Source organism: Hippopotamus amphibius, chromosome 3 (assembly GCF_030028045.1).
Source record: "Hippopotamus amphibius kiboko isolate mHipAmp2 chromosome 3, mHipAmp2.hap2, whole genome shotgun sequence".
In the NCBI taxonomy this organism is placed as follows: domain Eukaryota; kingdom Metazoa; phylum Chordata; class Mammalia; order Artiodactyla; family Hippopotamidae; genus Hippopotamus; species Hippopotamus amphibius.
In genome coordinates, this window is record NC_080188.1 from 167,903,504 (window position 1) to 167,925,876 (window position 22,373).

The window sequence follows — 22,373 nt, forward strand, 5'->3', positions numbered from 1 at the left end:
TCTTATAATTTTTGTTGAAAACTGGGTATTTTTAATATTATAATGTGGTAACTCTGTAAATTGGATTCTACTCCATCCGCAGGGTTTGCTGTATTGGTTGTTGAGGACTGCAGTTGTCCATATGTTTAGTGAATTTTCCAAACTATTTTTGCAAAGGCTCTCTTCCTTTTTGTGTGTGGCTGCTGAAGTCTCTATTATGTTATCTCAGCAGTTAGTCAGTGACCTGACAGAAATTTCCCTAAACACTTGCAGCTAAAAAGAAAAACAAACAAACAAAAAACTCCTTGTCTTTGCAGATTAGCTCTGAGTTGAGGTACTCCTTCAAAACTAAGCCAGACTGCCTACAACTCTGCCTTAGCTTCCAGCTCCTGCTTGCACAGGGCCCAGTGATCAGCCAGAAGCACAAGCTGAAGGTCTTTACATCTCTTCTATGAATCCATTCCCTGAGATTGTGCATGTCACTGTAGATTCCCCAGAATATGAAGTAGCTCTTATTTCCCCAAGAATCTTCCTCCTCAGCCTCCTCATTTGTAGGCTTTTCCTTGCCCCTTCCTTTATCTTTGTCCCAGGTAGCTTTGGGTAGAGTATGTCTTTATGTGCCTTCATCAGATGCTATTTGCAAAGCTGCTCCATCCTGAGGGAGGTGAAACAAAGGTCAGTTTCTTTGCCAGTTCCTCTCCTGAGATACTGATCATCAGGTCAAAATGCACAGTCACAATTGTTTGAGAATAAGGTCCCTATTTCCCCCACCCCTCACCCATCCCAGTGCCAGCAAGCCCACACCAGAAACATGGGCTGTTGTTATTCACTCAACTGCTGCCAGTCTGGAGAATGGGTTATGGTAGGCAAGTAAGTAAAAACACCAGAACACTTTCTTACTGAATTTTAACAACCTCTTCATTTAGCACTTCCTTGGCCGCTATGTTTAATTAGATTCTAGAGTTCCAAAAATGTTGATTCTGTCATTTTTTGCCAACTTATTTGCCTTAGAAGAAGAACTAATTCTTGGAGCTCTTTACTCCACTATTTCCGTGATGTCACCTCTTTCTTGTATCTTTCCGTCTACTCTCTCCTTCCTGAAAGCATTGATACTCAATTCTGTTTTATCTTAAATAACAAAACAATATCTAACCTAAATACTACATCTTTGTCTCTTCCCTTGCAGAGCAAAACTTCTTGAATATTCTTCTGCACTTGTGTCTACTTCTTTCATATTCATGCCTCTCTTCTCACCGTGATCTGGTTTTTGCCTCCAGAATATCAGTGAAAAGGCTCTTGTGGTCATGTGGGGCCAAACTGTGGCTAAATGCAGTAGGGATTACCATCTTGTTTAATCTTTCCGCAGCATTTGACATCATCAGCTACTTCCTCCTTTCATGACATCTTGATCTTCTGATTTTCTCACCACCTTTTTGGCCACTCAGTTTTTTTGTGGTATCTTTTGTTTTTGCCTGTACTTTAAATGTTATTCCTCAGTGTTCTGTACAAGGGTGCTATCTTTTCCTTTTACACATTCTTATAGCTAATCTCATCCGTTCCCATGCTTGAATTGTCATACAAGTAAACAATTCTAGGATCTTTATACCTAGTCAGATCTCAGTCCTATATTCTAGACCCTTAAAAGGATGTTCTGTTGGATATCTCTGAGTGACTCCACTGGTGCCTCAAGTTAACTGGCACCAAAATTAAATTCATTATCTTCCCCCATCAAACTTTCTTCTCTCTTGTGTTTCCTATTTCAGTGAATAAGAAAAACATAAATGATGGGAATTCTCCAGTAGTCTAGTGCCTAGGACTCTAGGGTGGCACGATTTGATCCCTGGTCAGGGAACAAAGATCCCGCGAGCTAAGGGAAACAAAACAAAATAAAACAAACTATATATATACATATATATATCTGGAAAAAAATATTCACTCCTTCTTACCAAAGAAAATTAAAATGAGAGAGTGATCCTATTAAAATGGCAAATATTTTTATATATTTAAAAGATACCCCATGCTGATGAGCTTGCAGAAAAGTGAGTTCTCAGACCAAGTTTCAACTGGTTAAACTTTCCTGGAGGGCAGTTTAGCAATATGTATCCAATAGGCTTAAAATGTTTTATACCTTTTGACTTAGTAATTCTCAATCTAGGAATCTATCCTATAGAAATAACTAGCGATGTGCATAATGATTTATTTGTGGTAGTATTTTATTTAAAAAATTGTAAGCTATCTAAATGAGGGTTAGAAAATCATAATATAAATTATAACACATCTATGTGATATATTATGTAACTTAAAAATTAGACTGAAAAAATATTTAAAGACATGGGGAAATGTGATTTAATGTAATAAGAAAAATCAGGATTCAAAACAGCATGCATCTGTAGTATGATATATTGGTATTATGAATAAATGAATATATGCATGGAGAAAAAGACAAGAAGGAAATATCTATACAAATGTATTTTATTTAGGTAAAAATATATAGGTTAAAATTTCCATTTTTGTTATGCTTTGTTTCATTTTCTTTTTCTTTATAAGTGCCTCTTATATAATAAGAAAAAAAATATATGAGTGATAATGACATTTCTATAGGGATAAAAGAATAGGCATTTTTCAGAGTATATTTTTAGTTTCCAAATTTTATTTTTAAAGTTTCTTATAATGAAGTTCTTTCCCCTTTCCTACTCCCAGTGCAAATTCCTGGTATTTTTTAATTTTAGTTCTAGAATCTTTAATATATAAGTTTTTGTTGGTTTACCAAAGTTTTAAGGTCAGTTTGAGTTAATAGGAAAGAGATCTGGTGTCATCAAGACCTAAATCTAAAGCTTAGCTTCACCGCCCACTAATTCTGTGTCTGTGGGCAAATCGTTTACTCTCACAGTTTCAATTTCTTAAACTTACAAGGGTATAATAATACTTTACCTCAAAGAACTGTTGTGAGGCTTAGGAGGTAGTATGTGAAGGTCAAAATATGACTTCTGGCTGTATGTAATAGCTGTAAAATTACTAGTGATTGTAAAGAAAATCTCTTTTCATCGTTCCTTAATTGATGGACTGATACTTTGAGCATTTAATGAATATAAATACATACAGTATTTACAGTGTATTACCTATACAAAGTACGTCTTTGGGAAAAGCACATGCTACCGATGCATTAACTGATTAAAATGACCTTGTTTCAGTTTGACCTATGGTTTTATTTATTCTTTTCAGGTAAAGGACTTATCTTCAGACACACTTCTCCAACAGCACGATGATTTGGATTTGGCTTTGGATAGTTGTTATAGTGGAGATACAGTAGTTATTTTTCCAGGAGAATATCAAGCTGTAAATCTTGCTTTATTGACTGATGACATCGTTATAAAGGGTTAGTAAGGCATCTTTGCAATCTTTTAATAGCACTGTATACTGGACAAACTATATTATAAATATGGTTAATCAGATTACTGGAAATTGGAACAGAGTTTTATGCTTTGCAAAAATCCCTTATGTGCCTTTTAACAATTAAGATTTTCTCACCTGTTCAGTAGTATATTATCTATACAGGTGACCTCGTTTGGACATACTGTACCAGAGCAAATCAACCAACGAGACTACTTTTTCCCCATGATAATGTAGCACTACAAGCAGAGATTCTAAATAAATAATCAAAATCAGAAAAAAAATCTGTTTACAATATCTTCTATTAGCTCTATATTTTTACCTAAACTACTTTTTTCTCCTCTGTCTCCATAGCACTTCATATCACTTTAGTAGGAAAACCCAAATGTAAGGCTATATTAAAATATACTCAGCATTTTCTCAAAAAGTTTAATTCACATGCAAACTTACTAAAATAGAAGTAAAAAGCAGAGTTTACTAAATTTCTTTTAGGTTCTAAACACATTCAGTGACTTTAATTCTGTCCTTTTACACTAAAGATCCCCTTGTCTAGCCAAAAGACAGGTGACAAACTTTGCTATCAGTTCAAAAATTGAGCAAAGTTTTCACTAGATTTTGATGGCTGTAATCAGTTATATTTTGCTGAACTATATGGGCAATGAGGATCATATTTGTAATTTTAAAAATTTTGTAGTATTCTTGAAGACCCAACCCCTTATTTGTGGATTGATGTTAAGTTTAGATGATTGCTCAGACTACAGCAAAATTATGGATGTGATTACACTAGTCTTGTAATCCAGTTCAGGAGTCTCTGCCAGTCTTTTTTGTTACAGTAATTTATAGTGGTTCTGAAACCAGGTTATGGTAAGATACTTTTTGTATGTTACACATTTTGTAGATGATTGTTCAGTATCTAATATAGGGAAATACATAGTAGAATGAGTATGTGGAATAAGTACCATAGGTACATTTAGATTGATTATAAATCCAGATTCTTTCATCATGGCATCAAAGTAAGGACAAAACTCCACATTATAGTTAAGTATCTAATTAGTTGACTGAATAATTACACGTTACTTATTAAAAATATGTGAAAGGAAAAACAGTAATAGCAAGTATTACTGAATGACTAACGGGCTTTAAGTTTTGGGAGTACTGATTTAATTATGTATTTTTGTCTCCATAAATCAGGAATTGGCAAGAGAGAGGAAATTATGATTACTTCTGAACCTTCTCATGACAGTTTTGTCGTGTCCAAAGCTGATAATGTGAAACTAATGCATCTATCTTTGATACAACAAGGGACAGTTGATGGTATTGTGGTGGTGGAGTCTGGTCATATGACTCTAGAAAACTGTGTATTAAAATGTGAAGGAACAGGAGTGTGTGTTCTGACAGGGGCTGCTTTGACAATTACAGATAGTGAAATAACTGGTGCCCAGGTATTTTATTTTATAAAATTTATGGGTTTATTTGGCTATTGATAACTTTTAGTGATCTTAATATGTAAACAAAGGGTAACAATTATTTTATCTTTGATTGATTATAATCAAACTTAGAAACTGATAAAAGTAAATAAAATGAGAACAAGTATAAGTGTGTCACTATACACTTACTACATTTTAGGAAAAGTGAACTGCCTAAGTCCAAAGTAAGAACTTACTAGTTTTGGTTTATGTGTGATTTTTAAAAAGATCTAGGAATTAGTGGCTGTGAACAGATCATGAGTCAGTTACTTGATGGTTTACTTAAAAAGAAGTAAGTACTTATAAGCTATCAGACATTGCTTGAAGGTATTGTGATTAGTTCTGACAGCTTGAGTCTAAAGATAACAATCACAAAGATCATTAAAGGACTAGAAAATTGAGTGAAAAAAAGATTAAAGGAAGCAGAAAAGTAAGACGTTTTTATAGAATGACTTTTTCTTAGTTCCTGCTAAAATGAGGAAATAGACTTAAGCAGAATTATGAGGGATTTAGAGTGTGTAATAAATGAATTTTTGTAACTATTGAAAATAATTGCTTAAAAATATCTTTGACTCCCTTTTAAGACTTGATTTGGGTGGGAGAGTAATGTAATGAGCCACATGACTTCAGCCTTCCTTCTAGGCCTAATGATTCTCTGACACAGATAAAGTCTGTTGTAAACATTTTAAAACATCTCCACAATAAATTGTTGTTTGCACTATCATGTATTTTCATGTGTGTTTAGATTGCTAATATAGAATTACAATTTTCAAATCTAAAAGAAAATTTTGGAGAGGTACATGTGTTTTGAGATTGTTTTATTTGCTTTTAATTTACAGGGTGCTGGTGTTGAACTGTATCCTGGGAGCATAGCTATTTTGGAAAGGAATGAAATTCATCACTGTAATAACCTCAGAACCAGTGACAGTTCAAAAAGCACCTTAGGTGGAGTTAATATGAAGGTATTCTCATATTTGTTACAACAGAATTGTTGCAAGAATTAAAAATAATTATTAGAAAGATACCAAAATATTAGCTTCAGTCTTAAATTTTAGTCTGTTATCATTGCTTTGGAAGAGTATGGTACAAGTAATTAAAATATGGTTTACATGATGGTTGATAGGAAACAAGTTTAGTCTTATAATTTAATAATTTAATAATTTCAATAAATAAATTCTCAGTAAATAACTTTAAGTATGAGAAAGTAAAGAAGTTCTCTTATAAATGTTTTAGATTTTTCATTGGGTGGACTTGTAATACATTTGCAAGGTAAAGCAAATTAAGAGGATAAATAGATTAAATATTTTGTCTTACTTTCAAACTTTGTAAAATAATTTAAGCTAACCAATTAAACCATTAATAGCAATAATTTATAAATGAAATGCCTTCCCATACCTTTCTACTTCTATTAATTCTACCTTTCTAGGTTCCTCTCTCGACTTGTGTAGTTAATGAAGTTTCCCCTAGGGCTCTAGTTCGCCTCTCACTACGTTATTTCCATCTTTGTCATCTTCATTATCTGACATAGTCTCATACTTATCATGTGACATTAAAAGTCAGCTTCATGGGATGTTGCTGTATCCCCATCTAGAATCAATCTTTATCAATAACTGATAAAATAGGAAACTTCATTTAATGTTTCCTCAGTAAACATTTTTGTAGTTAATATTACATTAATCCAGTGTGAGGAAAATAATACTTGTTCAAAACTGAGAGATTCAGTTGTTTTAAAGAAACATGTAAACTCAATAAGTTCTAGAGTTTGAGACGTTCATTAGTTCGTATTTTATTTTTATAGAAATTATTAAAAAACTAATTTCCTTGAATAATTTAACAGGTTCTTCCAGCACCCAAGTTGAAGATGACTAATAATCATATTTACAACAACAATGGCTACGGAGTAAGCATTCTTCAACCAACTGAACAGTTTTTTATTGTAGCAGAAGAAGCCCTCAACAAAGGGGCTGCTTCAGGAGATAAAAAAGATGATAATATGCTCTCCAAAGTAATGCAAAATCTGAATCTGGAAATGAATAATAATAAAATAGAAGCAAACTTAAAGGGGGATATCAGAATAGTAACAAGTTAAAGCATCTGGATTAAAGTTTTATATTTCAGATATTTGTTTAATAATTCTTATATCCCACAGAAATGGTCATTTTAATTAAATTCAAAATTTATTTAATTAAAAAATTTAAATATTTAATGCTGTTTCATTGATTCATTTTAACTTGTTTTTTAATTATTTTTTTTTATTTTATTATTTTTTTTTAAACTCTGCTTTTGAAACCTTTATTTTGAATAGATTTCAAAGTCAACTGGTAAAGTCTTTTTTTTTTTAATTGGCTGTGTTGGGTCTTTTTTGCTGTGCGTGGGCTTTCTTTTTTAGTTGAGGTGAGGGGGTGCTACTCTTCGTCGTGGTGCGCGGGCTCCTCGTTGCCGTGGCTTCTCTTGTTGTGGAGCATGGGCTCTAGGTGTGTGGGCTTCAGTAGTTGCAGCACATGGGGTCAATAGTTGTGGCTCACAGGCTCTAAAGCACAGGCTCAATAGCTGTGGCACACGGGCTTAGTTGCTCCGCGGCATGTGGGATCTTCCTGGAGCAGGGATCGAACCCGTGTCCCCTGCATTGGCAGGCGGATTCTCAACCACTGGGCCACCTAGGAAGCCCTCCAACTTGTTTTTTTAAATAACTGTTTTAAGATATAATTCACACACCATAAAATTCATGCTTTTAAAGCACATAATTCAGTGGTATTTCGTATATTTTTAGTATATGGTAACACCATCATCACAAATTCCAAAAACTAATGTGGTTTTCAATATTGTTTTATAGTCATAGTCCATTAAGAAGCATTAGGTGTATTTACGTAGACAATAGAAAAATGTAAGTTTATGGCCAATTCCTGATTCATTCTCATTTATCTGTGCAGGTAATTGGAATAAGGTAAGACAGCACTATGTTTAGGCTTAACTGTAGGAAACTATAGGAAACAAGGCTTAACTATAGGAAACAAGAAAATTCAAAATAAGAGAGGCAAAAAACAAAGAAATGTATTTCTCACTCATATTCAATTAGTCCAGAGGTATTCAGTTATAGAGCTTGTAGATGTTCCACACGGGTACTCAGTGTTCAGTATTAGAAACTCAAGTTTCTTCTATCTTGTTTTAGCATTTGTATAGTTTACACTGAAAATCACCACATGGTCCAAGACAGCAATTGTTGCTCAAGCCATTTTTTCTAAATTGTAGCCAAGCAGAAAGGATAGGAACTGTCTACAAAGTCACACACATTATTTCAACTTTCATGTCTCCCTCCAGGTAGAATCTAATCACATGGCTACATCTAACTGCAAATGAAGCTAGGAAATACAATCTTTAAATTGGATGACCATGTGTCCTCTAAAATAGGGTGTTTGTTTTCTAAGAAGCAACTGGTCTTTTTCACAAAGCAGAGCTTACATTGACTTTAGGATATAAAAGGAAATAAGCACGCAGGCTTTGGCCCCTAACCTTTCCTTCCTCAATTTGACTTTTGTTCAATACTTTGTGTTATCTGTAACTAAGCAAAGGACACCCTGTGTTGCTATAGAGAATCTCTTGAGGCCGAGAGTTGAATAAAATAGCGTAGCTGTTCTTCAGGGTTTCATTGAATAGCTTTTTTTTCCCCCCTGTAAACATAAGGTCTTTTTAGCCAGGTGACATATAATTCCAGGAAGGAGGCCTTAACAAGAATAATCTCTCTATAATGAATTTGATAAGCTGTAAGAGTGGGGATTTTCCTTTCCAATCCTTTTCCTCTACTTCCCTGTTTTTGGCATTAGGAAGAGTATGTGATGGACAAAGCCTATTCTGAGAGTGAGTAGAAAGCAATAGCCTCACATGAACAACCTTCTCATTCTTTGGTCACCTGCCTCCTTTTTTCTGCTGCTATCAGTTTCCAGCCAAATACTCTTTTTCCCCAGGCCCACTTCAGAATACAGGGGTTTTTTTTGTTTTTTTTCCCCCTCTCCTCCTATTCTTATATCCCTAAAGCATGCACAGAGAATTTTAAGATTTTCTAAGAAATCTGAACTTTGATAAAAGTTACTTTTCTTCCTCCTTCACCTTCCCACCCTTTTTTCTCTCCATCATAACAAACTACCATAAATATAGAGGCTTAAACACCACTAATTTATTACCAAACAGTTCTGTAGGTTGTGGTTTTGGCATGCATCCCACCAGGCTAAAATTAATGTTGACAGGGATTTGTTTCCTTGCTCATTGGGTTGTTGGCACAATTCAGTTCCTTGCAGTTGTAGGACTGAGCACTGTTTCCTTGATGGTTGTCAGCCAAGGGCTGTTCCCAGCTTCTAGTGACCAACTGCCTTTATGTCCTCCTCCCTCCATCTTCAAAGCCAGCAATAATGAATTGAGCCCTTTTCCTGCTTCTTCTGCCTCTTCTTCAGTCTTATTTCCCTGACCCAACTCTTCTGCCCCTTCCCTTCCACTTTTAGGGACTCATAGATTGAGCCCACTTGGATAATCCAGGATAATTTCCCCATCTCAAGGTCCTTAACTTGAATTACATCTGCAGAGTCCCTTTTGCCATGTAAGATGTGTATTCACAGGCTCTGGGAATTAGGATGCGGACTTTTTCGACAGGCCATTATTCTGCTTACCATCTGTCTTAACCAAATTTCTAGGTCAAGGGAAGACAAATCCTAATTCTACTTCTCAAATGCAATTTAAGAAGTTTTCCTCCACCAGGACCAACTAATGCATAGCTTTTATACATTTAAAAGAGATTCTAATTTAGAACCTAAAGAAGAGGTTGGTTCTGGGACTTCCTAGGTGGCGCAGTGGTTAAGAATCCACCTGACCATGCAGGGGACATGGGTCCGATCCCTGCCCCAGGAAGATACCACATGCTGCGAAGCAACTAAGTCTGTGTGCCACAACTGCTGAGCCCATGTGCTGCAACTACTGAAGCCCATGCACCTAGAGCCTGTGCTCTGCAACAAGAGAAGCCACTGCAATGAGGAGCCTGTGCACCACAATGAAGAGTAGCCCCAGGTGGGGTGGGGTGGGGGAGTCGTGGGAGGGAGGGAATATGGGGATATGTGTATAAATACAGCTGATTGACTTTGGTGTACCTCAAAAACTGGTACAAGAGTGTAAAGCAATTATATTCCAATAAAGAGCCAAAAAAAAAAAAAAAAAAAGAAGAGTAGCCCCTGCTCGCCACTAGAGAAAGGCCATGTGTAGCAACAAAGACCCAATGCAGCCAATAAATAAATAAATTTATTAAAAAAAGAAGAGTTTGGTTCCATATTTCTGCTCTGTCCTTCCCATTTGTGCACACATCTGGCTTGCCCACTAGACTTGGAGTATAGGCATTGGGTCTTAGTAACCATTATATCCCACACTGTACTGTGCATTCCAAGTAATAACTGTTAAGTTTTAAAAGGATGCTACCAATGGGTCTCTGCTTATGCAAAAGACTGAAATGAAATTTACAATCCAAGACTTTTAAGGGTATTTCATCACAGTTGCTGGTGATAGAAATGTTAGGATTCTGGAGGTGAAAATTCAACAAAATCAAGATTAGAGGGCCTTGGTGTGGAATGAAAAGGGATGAATTAGGACACTTTTCTGCCTTTTTGTAAGGGACTGGCAGTAGGAGTGGAGATTTCCTTTGCGTCATTGCAATGCCAGTAGCAGCTATGGTAAAGCCCAATTGAACAGAATGGGAACTAAAATGCTAGAGCCTCTTGTCAGTTTATAAGAAGCAGTGGAAGCTACAGGTGGCTACAAACCAAAGAACTGAAGGCACTCCTCAGCAGCACAAAGTATAGAAGAGTTGCTAACATAATAGGAGCATGTCCCTGGCGGTTCAGTGGTTAAGAATCCACGCTTCCACTGCAGGGAGCATGGGTTCAATCCCTGGTCGGGGAACTAAGATCCCACACGCCACCTGGCATGACCAAAAAATTAAAAAAAAAAAAAAAGAGCTGGTTACCATTCTTTTTGAGACACCCAAGATGCATAGTATCTTACAGATTTAACAGTTATAACCACAAAGCAGTAAATTTGAGGATGGGGTCTAATTTTCCAAAGTATTAAAGTGGAAAATGAGAAAATTATATAAATATACTGTATTTTCAGTGATTGAACCAAATCAGGCCTTCTTAAGCTGAAGTACATAGGCAGGCTCCAAGTCTGTGAACTACCTTAAATTTTAAGTGAAAAACTTGGTGTACATGCCTTTTGCTGGAGAGAGTCCATATCTTTCATACTCTCAAAGGAGACTCTCAGCCTCCAAAAGCTTATGCCAACTGAACGAAGATAGTATTTAAGTTTCTTTTTACATATTCTTTATTACTCAATTGAGGCCTAAAACAGCTTTCAACAAAATGTGTTGCTTTGTCTACTGAATACTGATTTGTTCTGTAGAAAATTCAGGCAACTTTACATCATTAAATATTTTAATACTAAACATTATACCATGTGTTTTTTTGGTAATTTGATATTTTTCAGATTTTGCAGTTGCACAAGATAAATGTTTATATTATTTCCTAATAAAATTCTGAAGCTATTGGCAGGTATCATTAGAATACTAGGTTAATTTGGAAATGCTTAGAACTAACACCCCCAAATTTCTTATTATTATGTTTTAATATTTAATTATTTATTTGGTTGCACTAGGTCTTAGTTGCAGCAGGTGTACTCCTCAGTTGCAGCATGCATGTGGGATCTAGTTAACCCGACCAGAGGTGGAACCCGGGCCCCGTGCATTGACAGCACGGAGTTTTAACCACTGTGCCACCAGGGAAGTCCCCAAATTTAGATTTTATTTAGATCAGCAGGTTAACCTAATCCTATTGTACTTCCTGTTATTTTAAAAAGAGCTAAAATTTTCAATTATTTAAATTAATAATTACTATGGTATTAAAAATAACCACCAAGTTTATTTCACATTTTTTCAGGTTAACATGAAAAGTATTATATAGGTTTACCAGTCAAGATGAGAAACATTAAAATACTGGATTTGTAGCCATTTCCTTTGTTGCCTTTACCTTAAATTTATTTCTAGGTTTGAAAGAAATATGCAGTATCAGAATCTGGAAACTTCTGAAAGATTCCCCATTAAGATTAATCCTAGAGAGACCAACTCATTCTAGTTTGCCTACAACTTTCTGTTTTAACATTTCCCATGTTTCAGGAAACCAGTCTGAGGAAGCTGGGAACAGCTGGTCACCCTAATTAGTTCCTAGGAAATAGATTATTTTATTAAATGTTAAATTATCACTGAAGTAGTCTGATAAATTCAGGTGACCTCAGTTAATTTCAAGAGATTCAATAGTATGGGCAGACCCCCTTTTATTGCGCTTCACTTTAACATGCTTCACACATGGCTTTTGTACAAATTGAAGGTTTGTGGCAAACGTGCATCAAGCAAGTCTCTTAGCACCATTTTTCCAAAAGCATGTGCTCACTTCCTGTCTCTGTATCACATTTTGGTAAGCCTCAAAATATTTCAGACTTTATTATTATTATATTTGTTATGGCAATCTGTGATCAATGATCTGTTTCTATTGTACTTGTTTTGGAGCACCAAAACCGTGTTCATAAAACCATGAACTGATAAATGAGTTCAATAACTGAACTAATAAATGCTTCACTGACTGGCTGTTCTCTCTCTTTCCTTTCTCCTTGGGCCTCCCTATTCTCTGAGACACAATATTGAAATTAGCACAACAAATAAGCCTAAGATGGCCTCTAAGTGTCCAAGTGAAAAGAAGGGTCAATATGTCATACTTTAAATCAAAGCTAGAAATGATGAAGCTTAATGAAGATGGCATGCCAAAAACCAAAAGAGGATGAAAGCTAGGCCTCTAGCACCAGTTAGCCAAGTTGTGAATGTAAAGATAAAAGTTCTTAAAGGAAATTAAAAGTGCTATTCTAATGAATGAATGAATAAGGAAGTGAAACAGTCTCACTGGTTTAGTGGTCTTGATAAAAGATCAAACCAGCCACATTTCCTCAAACCAAAGCCTAATCCAGAGCAAGGCTCTCTTCAATTCTATGAAGATTGAGAGAGGTGAGAAAGCCAAATAAAAGTCTGAATTTAGCAGAGCTTGGTTCATGAGGTTTAAGGCAAGTAGCCATCTCCGTAAGAGGGCAAGGGGAAGCAGCAACCGCTGACACAGAAGCTGCAGCAAGTTATCCAGAAGTCTAGCTAAGACAATAAGGGTGGCTACACTGAACGAGACTTTTCAGTGTAGACAGAACAGCCTTATATTGGAAGAAGATGCCATCTGGGACTTGCATAGCTAGAGAGGAGGAGTCAATGCCTGGCTTCAAAGCTGTAAAGGACTGACTCTCACTAGGGAATAACGCAGTTGAAGACAATGCTCATCTATCATTCTGCAAATCCTAGGGCCCTTAGGAATTATGCTAAACCTACTCTGTCTGTGCTCTAAAAATGGAACAAAAAAGCCTGGATGACAGCACACCTGTTTACAATGGTCTACTGAATGTTTTGACATGTAGTAGTCAAAAGATTCCTTTCAAAATACTACTGCTCACTGACAATGCACCTGGGCGCCCAAGAGCTCTGATGGAGACGTGCATTGTTTTTATGTCTGCTAACACAACATTCTTTCTTCAGAGCACAGGTCAACAAGTAATTTCAACTTGTCTTACGGATAGTGATTCCTCCGATAGATCTGGACAAGGTAAGTTGATACCCTTCTGGAAAGGATTCACCAATCTAGATGCCATTAAGAACATTTCTGATTCATGGGAAGAAGTCAAAGTATCAAATTAACAAAGAGTTTGGAAGAACTTGTTTCCAACCCTCATGGATGACTTGAAAGGGTCCACGACTTCAGTGGAGGAAGTAACTCTAGATGTGGTGAAAACAAGTGAACTAGAATTAGAAGTGGAGCCTGAAGATGTGACTGGACTGTTGCAACCTCATAAAACTTGAACAGATGAGGAGCTGCTCTTTATGGATGAGCAAAGACAGTGGTTTCTTGAGATGGAACTTACTCCTGGTTGTTGAAGATGCTGTGAAGACTGCTGAAATGACAACAAAATATTATGTATATGAATCAACTGCTTTCAGACATTGGACAACAGGCAGTGTAGAACTGTGATCCCCAAAAGAAGGAAAAAAATTAGATGAGCCTAAGACCACCTTGACCTTGTGTGGAGGCACTCTCAATCATGACAGAGAAAGAAACAAGCAGGGCACAGAAGTCTCACTGAGGTAAAAGACAGACACTGGAGTTTGAGGAGGACAGCTAGAATTTGTGGGGCAGAATATAGGACAGAGCTGCAGAAAGGTTCTAGAAATCTGCATAGCAATGTCCTTAGGTTTTTAGCTGAATTCTGTAATATCACAACTATGCCTGCCTGAGGGGTTCTTTCAAGTTTCAGAGAATGTAATTTGGTATCTCTTTTGGTCATTTTTGACTTCTCATTTCTAGTTGAAGAAGTTGGAGGAATAGGTACCAGTCAAGTGTGGCATTACTAAATTTATACCTTTTATGGGATTTTTCACATGTGCAAAGGAAACAAGAAAACCATTAACGAGGCTGGAAATTCGGTGTGGTTACTGAATGGAACTGAATGTAAGGCAGGAGTGAGGGCGTAAAAAAGGAGCTTAGCCTTCACCCCGAAGGCAATAGGAACCACTGGCTTAAGCCAAGAGGGGCGTGGTGGTGATTTTAGATTTGTATGGGAATGTAAATCTAGCTGCAGTATGGAGAATGGACCGCAGACAGGCAAGACTAAATAAGCAGGAAGATCAGTTTAGAGGTTGTTGCATAAATGTACGTCCAAGTTAATGATAGCCTAAATAGAACAGGGGCAGCTAGTTTATTGTAACACAATTGGAAGGTGTTTTGGAAGTACAATTGACTGGATGTGGTGATATTTATGGCTTAGGCTGAAACTCCTGTGATTAAACAAACAAAAAACCCCAGCTGAACAGAGAACAGAGTACAGAGCATAGGGTGAGTTCAGGGGGTTTTCTTCACTTTGGAAAGTACTTAAGTTTTTTTTATTTCTGGACAGAAATGTGTGTCCAGTAAGCAGTTGTTTACATAGGTCTGATATTCAGAAAGAAAATCTCAGTTGGAGATACAGATTTGAGAATCTGAAATTAATTAGACTAATCAGCTTATCAACAGAAACTGCTGAAGGTGATCTAAAGAACATATGTACAATAAGAGTGTTTTGAAAAGGAGACTAACACAAAATATAAGTTGCCTAAGATCACTCACATGTCAGCAGCATTAAGATATGAGCTCAGTACTCTCATACAAAAACTTTGTAATCTCTACTATACTGTGCCATTTGTGAAATCAAAAATGTGAAAATTTATTGGAAAACTATAGTGTTACAAGTGTATAAACCTCTCCACTAAAACTAGCTTAACAAATATCCTTTGAAATACATGTTAATGTAGTTATTTGTCAAATATCTAAACTTTATGCATTTGTGAAGCTTCACTTACCTTAGTTCTCTGCCTACATATAATCTTTATTCAAGAGTATTGTGGATTAATAATTTTAATTAAAATTTAAAAATAATTTTTACACTGGAAACTAATTTAAGAAAAGAGAACGCTGACCTTGGTCTTAGATGTTTTTCAAAGACAAAGCTTGGGAAACAGTAAAAATGTTCAGCCCTAAGTCAAAAGTTTTATTCAGGTACAGAGGTCCATGTCAGTTATGTACTGGCCAGTTTTTAGTGCAAGAATAACAACTGCATTCCAAGGCTTTTATTCTAACTACTGTAAGTAATAACATCAGTTGATCTACGTGTGAAACAAAGTACAGTTTTTCTTCTGATGTTTAAAACAAACAGATGTAATTAAGTGGCATTGTAAAATTATTCTAATGTATAAGATCAACAATTAACTACATGGCCAGTAGTCAATGTAATACTTTATTTTCTATTGTATTAAACTAAAGTCAAGAAAATATCAAGTTCAAGGCAAATCTGTACTCCTTAAAGAAAAAATACAAACTGTAGTACTTTAATAGATCATTATATTTTACATACTATAAACAAAATCACTAATATATCTATGTTTAGTTTCCTTAAACTACAATGAAACACAGAATGTGTGGGAAATGGATTTACTTGAAAATGGGTTTACTTATCAGCAGCAAATAAACAACTTGGGAAAATGGGTAGCATGCATTTTTTTTTTTAAACTGTCTCTGCACAGGCACTGACATAACCAAGCTTTAATAGCCACCACCTCCTCTTCCTTGTCCAAAGTAGCCACTCCCATAGCCCCCTCTGCCACCCCCTCGCTGGAACCCCCCAGATCCTCTGTAGCCTCCTGCACCAGACCCTCTGTAATCTCCTCCTGATCCACCTCTGTAGCCACCTCGGGAACCCCCTCTGTAGCCTCCACTACCACCTCCACCATAGCCTCCCCGATAGGAGCTGGAACTACCACCATAGCCACTGCTGCCGTAGCCTCCACTACCCCCATAGCCTCCACCACCTCCGTAGCCTCCGGTGCCATAGCCTCCACCTCCATAACTAGAACCTCCCCTTCTATATCCACTTCCATTGTCATATCGAGCCATCTTGGGAGGACGTGGACCATCTCCATACCTAGGAAAAGCACAAAACCACCACTTCAACAAAGCATCCTTAGTACTTCTCAACTAGTCACAAAATAGTCACATTCAAAAACTTAATGCATAAAGGGAATGAAGCCAAATGCACAAACACTGAATATATCATAGGTAGATTAAATATTACAATGAGTTAACATCAGAAAAGCACTTAGCACGGTGTGGCACATCCTAAGTACTAAGTTTGATTAGTTTAAAGAAGTAGTTAACTCAGTTATAGCCAAAATGGGAAGCCAGAATCCAAAAATCACACAGCATTTCTATACATTAACAGTTTGTAACCAAATGCAGTAAGTGATCCTTGATGGGGAGATTAAAGAATATTTTTGAATGACTAGAAAAAACTTTAATGATTGTATATTATTGTTATCGTAACACATTTTTGGGGTGTGACCTGGTACTGTATTAATAGCTATGTTCTTAAAGGATACATGAAGCATAGTGATGTAAAATGTCGTAACATCTGCAACTTAATCACAAGCGATTAAGCAAAAGAAATGTGTAATATATATATGAAAGCAACTGTCACAAAATGCTGACAATCAGTGAAACCTAAGTTAAGAGACTATATGGGAGGTCACTGTACTACTGTTCTTCCTTTTCTGCAGGTATCAAGTATTTCCAAATAAAAAGCTGTGGGCAAAGGAAATTTTTAAAGGTGAAAAAACTGAAGCAAATAAAATATTTTAAGAATTAAGAGAAACTTCATACTTCTTTAAGATATGCATGTTCTTATACTTCACTAAGATAAACCCTGATGCTTTTCATTTGAAGAAGCAGCAATTTAACACCTCATCATTTTTTCTTTAGAGATGGCAAAGCAGTACTGTGGGAAAAGGACTGGGGTCTTTCATCTTCCTGTCATGTGACCTATCCTGGACTCTACATGTACTTTTAAGGTCCCTTTCTATCTCTAGCATGCACTGGTAGAATACATCATTAACACAAAAGTAACACCCTTTTTTCTAAGTGTGTTAACCAGAACTAAACTTCATATTCAGCATTTGTCTAGAATTTCAACTTAAATAACAAGGCCTCTATTAACTAACTGTGGGAATTTTAGGCCAGTATAAGATTACTGTCCTCTGCTTAGTTCAAAGAGAATGGACTGTGGTACACACCGTGTACTGCCAATCATAAGGTTGATACCAGCAGCTGAGGGCCTAGAGATCTGGCGGATTGTGTTCAGCATACGTTCATTAACGGGGTCCAACTGGCTGATGATATCAGGCTGCTTGGTTACTTCAACAACCAGAGCCTCCATGGCTGCCCGGAGAGCAGTGATACAGGCAGCAGCTTCATGAGATATTTGCAGTCTGATCCTAAAATTTAAAAAAAGTGATTAAAAATGAGAGGTGGTCTACACAGAAAAAGACTATTCTCTCTAAATTTCACACATGGCAAGTGATGGGATAAATTTAACTTCTTTCCAAGTACCAATACTTTCAACTAATGTAATGTCCTCAGAATTACGCAAACATAGGTATGAAGAACAACAATAATCTAACTTCTTAAAATTCACTGCTATTGGCAGCAGTTGTGAACCACAAAGCCTATCAAGTAATACAGATCACTGAGCCTCCAATAAAAGAATGAAATAAGAGACTCAGATTGTTAGAGCTTTGCAAGTTTTCAAGAATATGACTGAGCCTACTAACCATTAAGTTCTATTCAATTTTTGCCAAGTGCTTACTACACACTCACCACTAGTCTCTAAGCACTATAAAGTATACATGAAAAAGAGGTACCCAAGCTCCAGTCAGATTCTAACTCCTTAGTGTAGTATTCATGGTAGTGGATGCGGCTCCAATGCCCAATGCATTTACTTCTACTGGTATAGTCAACATAAGACCACTACCAACTACGAACCATACTAAGATATACTACTCTCCAAGAAAAGAGTGTTATAAAGCACCTCATTTGTGCCATTGAATTTTGCCATGTTTCACAAATTAAATTGGCAGCTGAATTCCACTGCATTTCAATTCTAAGAATTCAGTTGAGTTTACATCTGAAAACCCATACCAGTCATCTACAAGCACAATCTGTCCATCAGACTGGACTTTCTTGGAGGCAAAGAGAAGCAGCTGCAGTGGGGTGACTAAGGTCATGCCTTTAGCAGAGATGGCCCGGGTTCGAATCTGCAGACAGAGGAAGAGGCAAGAGGAAATAGTTGACACTGCAACTGTCCATCAAGTACCATATAATGATAACAAACTATGCTCTGAAAATTAAAACTCATGTTCCCACTGCACATTAATAAGTAAAGATAATTTGGATTTTAAATGTAAACTTTCCTAAGCTTATCTTTTCTTACCTTTTCACCAAAAACAAAGAAGGGAGATGGGTACTTCATGTCTTGGCTGCTAAAAGGACAATTAACAGATGACTTGTGGATAAGTGCATTACGCCCTTCAGTGGTGAGAATCTTTCTCTTTTCCTTATGATAGCACACATTGGGGTACACACCAAAGGCCAGGAGAGAGATAACAACATCCAGATTATTGTCTGGTCCAGTGTTAGTAAACACTTGCGTCAATAAACACTCTGTTAAGAGGAAGGAGATTAAAAAAAAAAAAATTCAGCTATCTGGCTAATTCTCACATTGCATGTCAAGTATTTACCAGAATTAGAAGACAATTAGAAGAATTAACTCCTCCTCTACCCTATTCTTTCAAATAACCTGCCTAACTTCTCTTCTCAGAACACATGCACTCAGATTAAGTGCAAAGAGAAATTCTGCTAAGTGGCCACAATAAGAAAATTAAAATGTCTGTATTCTCTTACAGACTCAACATAAAGGTCCCCCAATAAAACCGATATGACCACAGTGTTCCATCTGCTGTTCTGAAAAGGCTGTTCCTTCTGCAGAAGATGGAATGACGACTTAGGAGGAACCCACTAGAAGGCGCTGATGTTTTCACCCAAACTATGCTGTATGCACAGTCCATCACATGGAAAGTATGATGGTAAGAGTGTGGATATACTTTGTTCTAGAAAACCGGAATCCTAGTCTTATAAACTTCCTAACTGAATGAGTCTGGGCAAGTAATTTAAACTTCTGTGTAGTTTCCTCATCTATAAAATGGGGTAATAATATCTGCATCTCAGGACTTTTGTGAAGAGTCTATCATACAAAAAATGTTCTCTTTTCCTTTGATTTTGATTTTAAAATTACACATTTAGTCAGTTTACAACAGAAAAGAATTACTTTGTTTAGTTATTTAGATATTGCCCAACTACCTTCTACCAACTCAATAGCTATTTCTGGTTATATGTTCCAATTCTCAGTGTTTCAGGAAATAACTCTGTCTCTTAATCTAGTTGGAGAAAAGTACAATAGTTCAAATTCACATTAGATTACTACTCCTATCTCAAAGCCCTCTGTAATTATCTGTCCCCTAAAACCTTACTTAAAGCCAATTAAAATTTAACATGTTAGTTTACCGCACATCTAAAATTGAACATATGGGCAAATTAATAAATAACTTCACAAGCCACTATTCGAGGTAATTCAACAAACTGTTCATTTTAAAAGTGCTAAAAGCTAGACCTGTGTTCTTCACAAAGCAGATGGATTTTAAAAACTCCCCCATCTAAAAAAGAGTGGATGGGGGGGAGTTGAGGGAGGGAGGGAATACGGGGATATGTGTATAAAAACAGATGATTGAACTTGGTGTACCCCCAAAAAAATAGTAAATAAAAAAATAAAATTATAAAAAAAAATAAAAATAAAAATAAAAAAATAAAAAAGAGTGGATATATGCATGTGTATAACTGATTCACCTTGCTGTAAAACTGAAACACAACATTGTAAATCAACCATACTCCCTAAAAATTAATTAAAAAAAAAAGTCCTCCCAAAGTAGCACAAATCTCAAAAGATCTATTAATCATCTTTGTACTAAATTACAATTTGAACATTACAACCTTTTGCATTCTTTAAAAAACTGAATTAATGTGAAAAAATGATTATCACTAGAGTTTAAAGAACTAAGAAATAGCCAGGAACATAGAAGAAGCAAAGGATCTAAGGTTTGAAGCTAAAATATACTGCACTGTCCATGTGCGTGTAGTACGTTAAGGTTTCTTCAGATATGTCTTCAGAATGTGAGAATTTTACCTTCTGGAAATCCAGAATTAATCAGAATCTCTTTGAGCTGAACTTTGGCTTCCCAGGTCATTCTAAGCGTAGCCATATTGAGTCTTTTGTGCTCACAAAAACGTATCTCTGCTTCTTCTCCACCCATTCTAAAACAAACAGGTTGTTAAGAGTCATTCTCAAAGCCTAAAGAACTAGATACCAACTAAAGACAGGTCACCCAAATCTGGTAACACTCCTCTTTCAAGCCCATACCTAGCATCATCCCAAGCTTGGAATACTGATAAAAGGGCCACATGATCAGAAAACCTGTTTCCAGCAAAATTTCGATGGATATAACCCAGTCGCTTTCCTTCACTGATGAAAGGCTCTGGAAAGCAGGTGGCAGCAGAGATGGTACAAACAGCATCTCCCACACTGAAACAAACAGGAAAATTCAGTCCAGGTCACATTTTTGTTCCAGCAACTCGGGCAGTATTGTTAACTGTGGGTCAGAATCTTTGGCTATGATATTGCTTTATTAGCACTGAAACTGGCTTAACTAAGAATTTTATAGCTGCTCTCCAGAAGCAAAAAAAGGAAAAAAATAATGAGTTCTGATATTAATGGATGTATATTTACCATAAACTGACCAAGTATTATATTTTTCCTTTCTCATTCTCCCTCATCTTACTTAATCTCTTAGTCTTCAAAACCTTCAAATAAAATGTACCTGTCTTCCTAATCTTTCTCTTCCTCAGACAACTTAACCTACTGAGAGGAACTGCACTTCTTTTTTGGGAAGTCTGTGCTCTTTCCCCCAGCAAGCTGGGCCCAGGTGTCCATCTACTGGAACTTTTTTTTCTTCTCATTTCACACTTTTCTCAGCATCTAAAGTATGCCACTTCTCTACTGAAGAATATTTAGTTTTTTCTTCCATTTGAGCCCATCCTGTTCTTATTGGGAGGGGGATAAAACTCTGAAACTGTTTCACCATTTAACTATCAGCAAGAAAACAAAGCACTTACTAGAAAATACACCCCATTATCATCATTTTGCCAAGACGAGGCTCAATGGGGAGTTTAGCCAGGATTCGTCCCAGAGGAGTCAACTCATCATTGGCATCTAATGCATCAAGCTCTGTGGGGAAATATTTCTTTGTGAGCAGAAACAGTAATGAACACCCCTTTAACGTAGGCAAACATGAAACATTTCTTTACAGATTAAGGTTCAGATACTGCACTTAAGTTTTCATCATTTGTCAAGCCAACTGCCAGCACCATGCCCATGGCAAACAATTCTCTTCACTCAAAAACAGAACAAAACCAAATTCCAGAGCACCTAACATGAAGAAGGTACTAGAATTAGGCCCCGTAGGCTGTAAAGCTGAGTACAGTCCATGAGAAGTCTATAAACACAGTAATAACTATAACAGCAGCATAGCTACATGCTATATAACAAGTCTGATACCATCTGTTGATAACTTCTAGAAAGAAATGAAATCTAGATAATTAAAATCTGAAGTTCACATAGCAGATGAGCGTGAGATTCAAAATTCAAATTCAGATCCCCCGACTCCAATGTCCTTATTTTTCCCCACTATACTACACTGCTGTGTGACTAGAAAACATAAAACACGGTATCACGAATAATTCATGTCCTAATCACTAAATACTGGTTAAGAGATAACATGTGCCTTTTCTCCGTTTTTACCCTGAATAAGACTCACATCATCCTTTTCTTACCTTATGTTGCTCATTTTATATACCGACCATACTAGTACATTAAGCAACACTGGAAGCTTTATTATCA

General features: G+C 36.4%; 2 protein-coding genes across 5 annotated transcripts in view; one reads left to right on the forward strand and one right to left on the reverse strand.

Annotated features, from left to right (window-relative positions):
• SHCBP1L (SHC binding and spindle associated 1 like) overlaps positions 1-6,960 on the forward strand; it is a 41,252-nt gene extending 34,292 nt beyond the window's left edge. The window contains exons 7-10 of the mRNA XM_057728541.1: positions 3,202-3,355; positions 4,561-4,811; positions 5,675-5,797; positions 6,673-6,960. Of these exons, the coding sequence (XP_057584524.1) occupies positions 3,202-3,355; positions 4,561-4,811; positions 5,675-5,797; positions 6,673-6,924 (780 nt within the window). The 3' untranslated portion in view covers positions 6,925-6,960. The remainder of the gene's footprint in view (positions 1-3,201; positions 3,356-4,560; positions 4,812-5,674; positions 5,798-6,672) is intronic.
• Positions 6,961-7,653: 693 nt separating this feature from the next.
• The window catches only part of DHX9 (DExH-box helicase 9), a 50,462-nt gene continuing 35,742 nt past the window's right edge, over positions 7,654-22,373 (reverse strand). For 2 of the 4 annotated variants that reach the window (XM_057727633.1, XM_057727634.1), the window contains 7 exons: positions 21,590-21,701; positions 20,838-20,999; positions 20,604-20,731; positions 18,798-19,027; positions 18,506-18,621; positions 17,602-17,802; positions 7,654-16,457 (listed from right to left, as the gene is read on the reverse strand). In XM_057727633.1, coding sequence (XP_057583616.1) covers positions 16,079-16,457; positions 17,602-17,802; positions 18,506-18,621; positions 18,798-19,027; positions 20,604-20,731; positions 20,838-20,999; positions 21,590-21,701 — 1,328 coding nt within the window. In that variant the 3' untranslated portion in view covers positions 7,654-16,078. Of the gene's footprint in view, positions 16,458-17,601; positions 17,803-18,505; positions 18,622-18,797; positions 19,028-20,603; positions 20,732-20,837; positions 21,000-21,589; positions 21,702-22,373 lie in introns of those variants that run through there. The other 2 variants (XM_057727635.1, XR_009052676.1) reach the window with 2 other exon arrangements.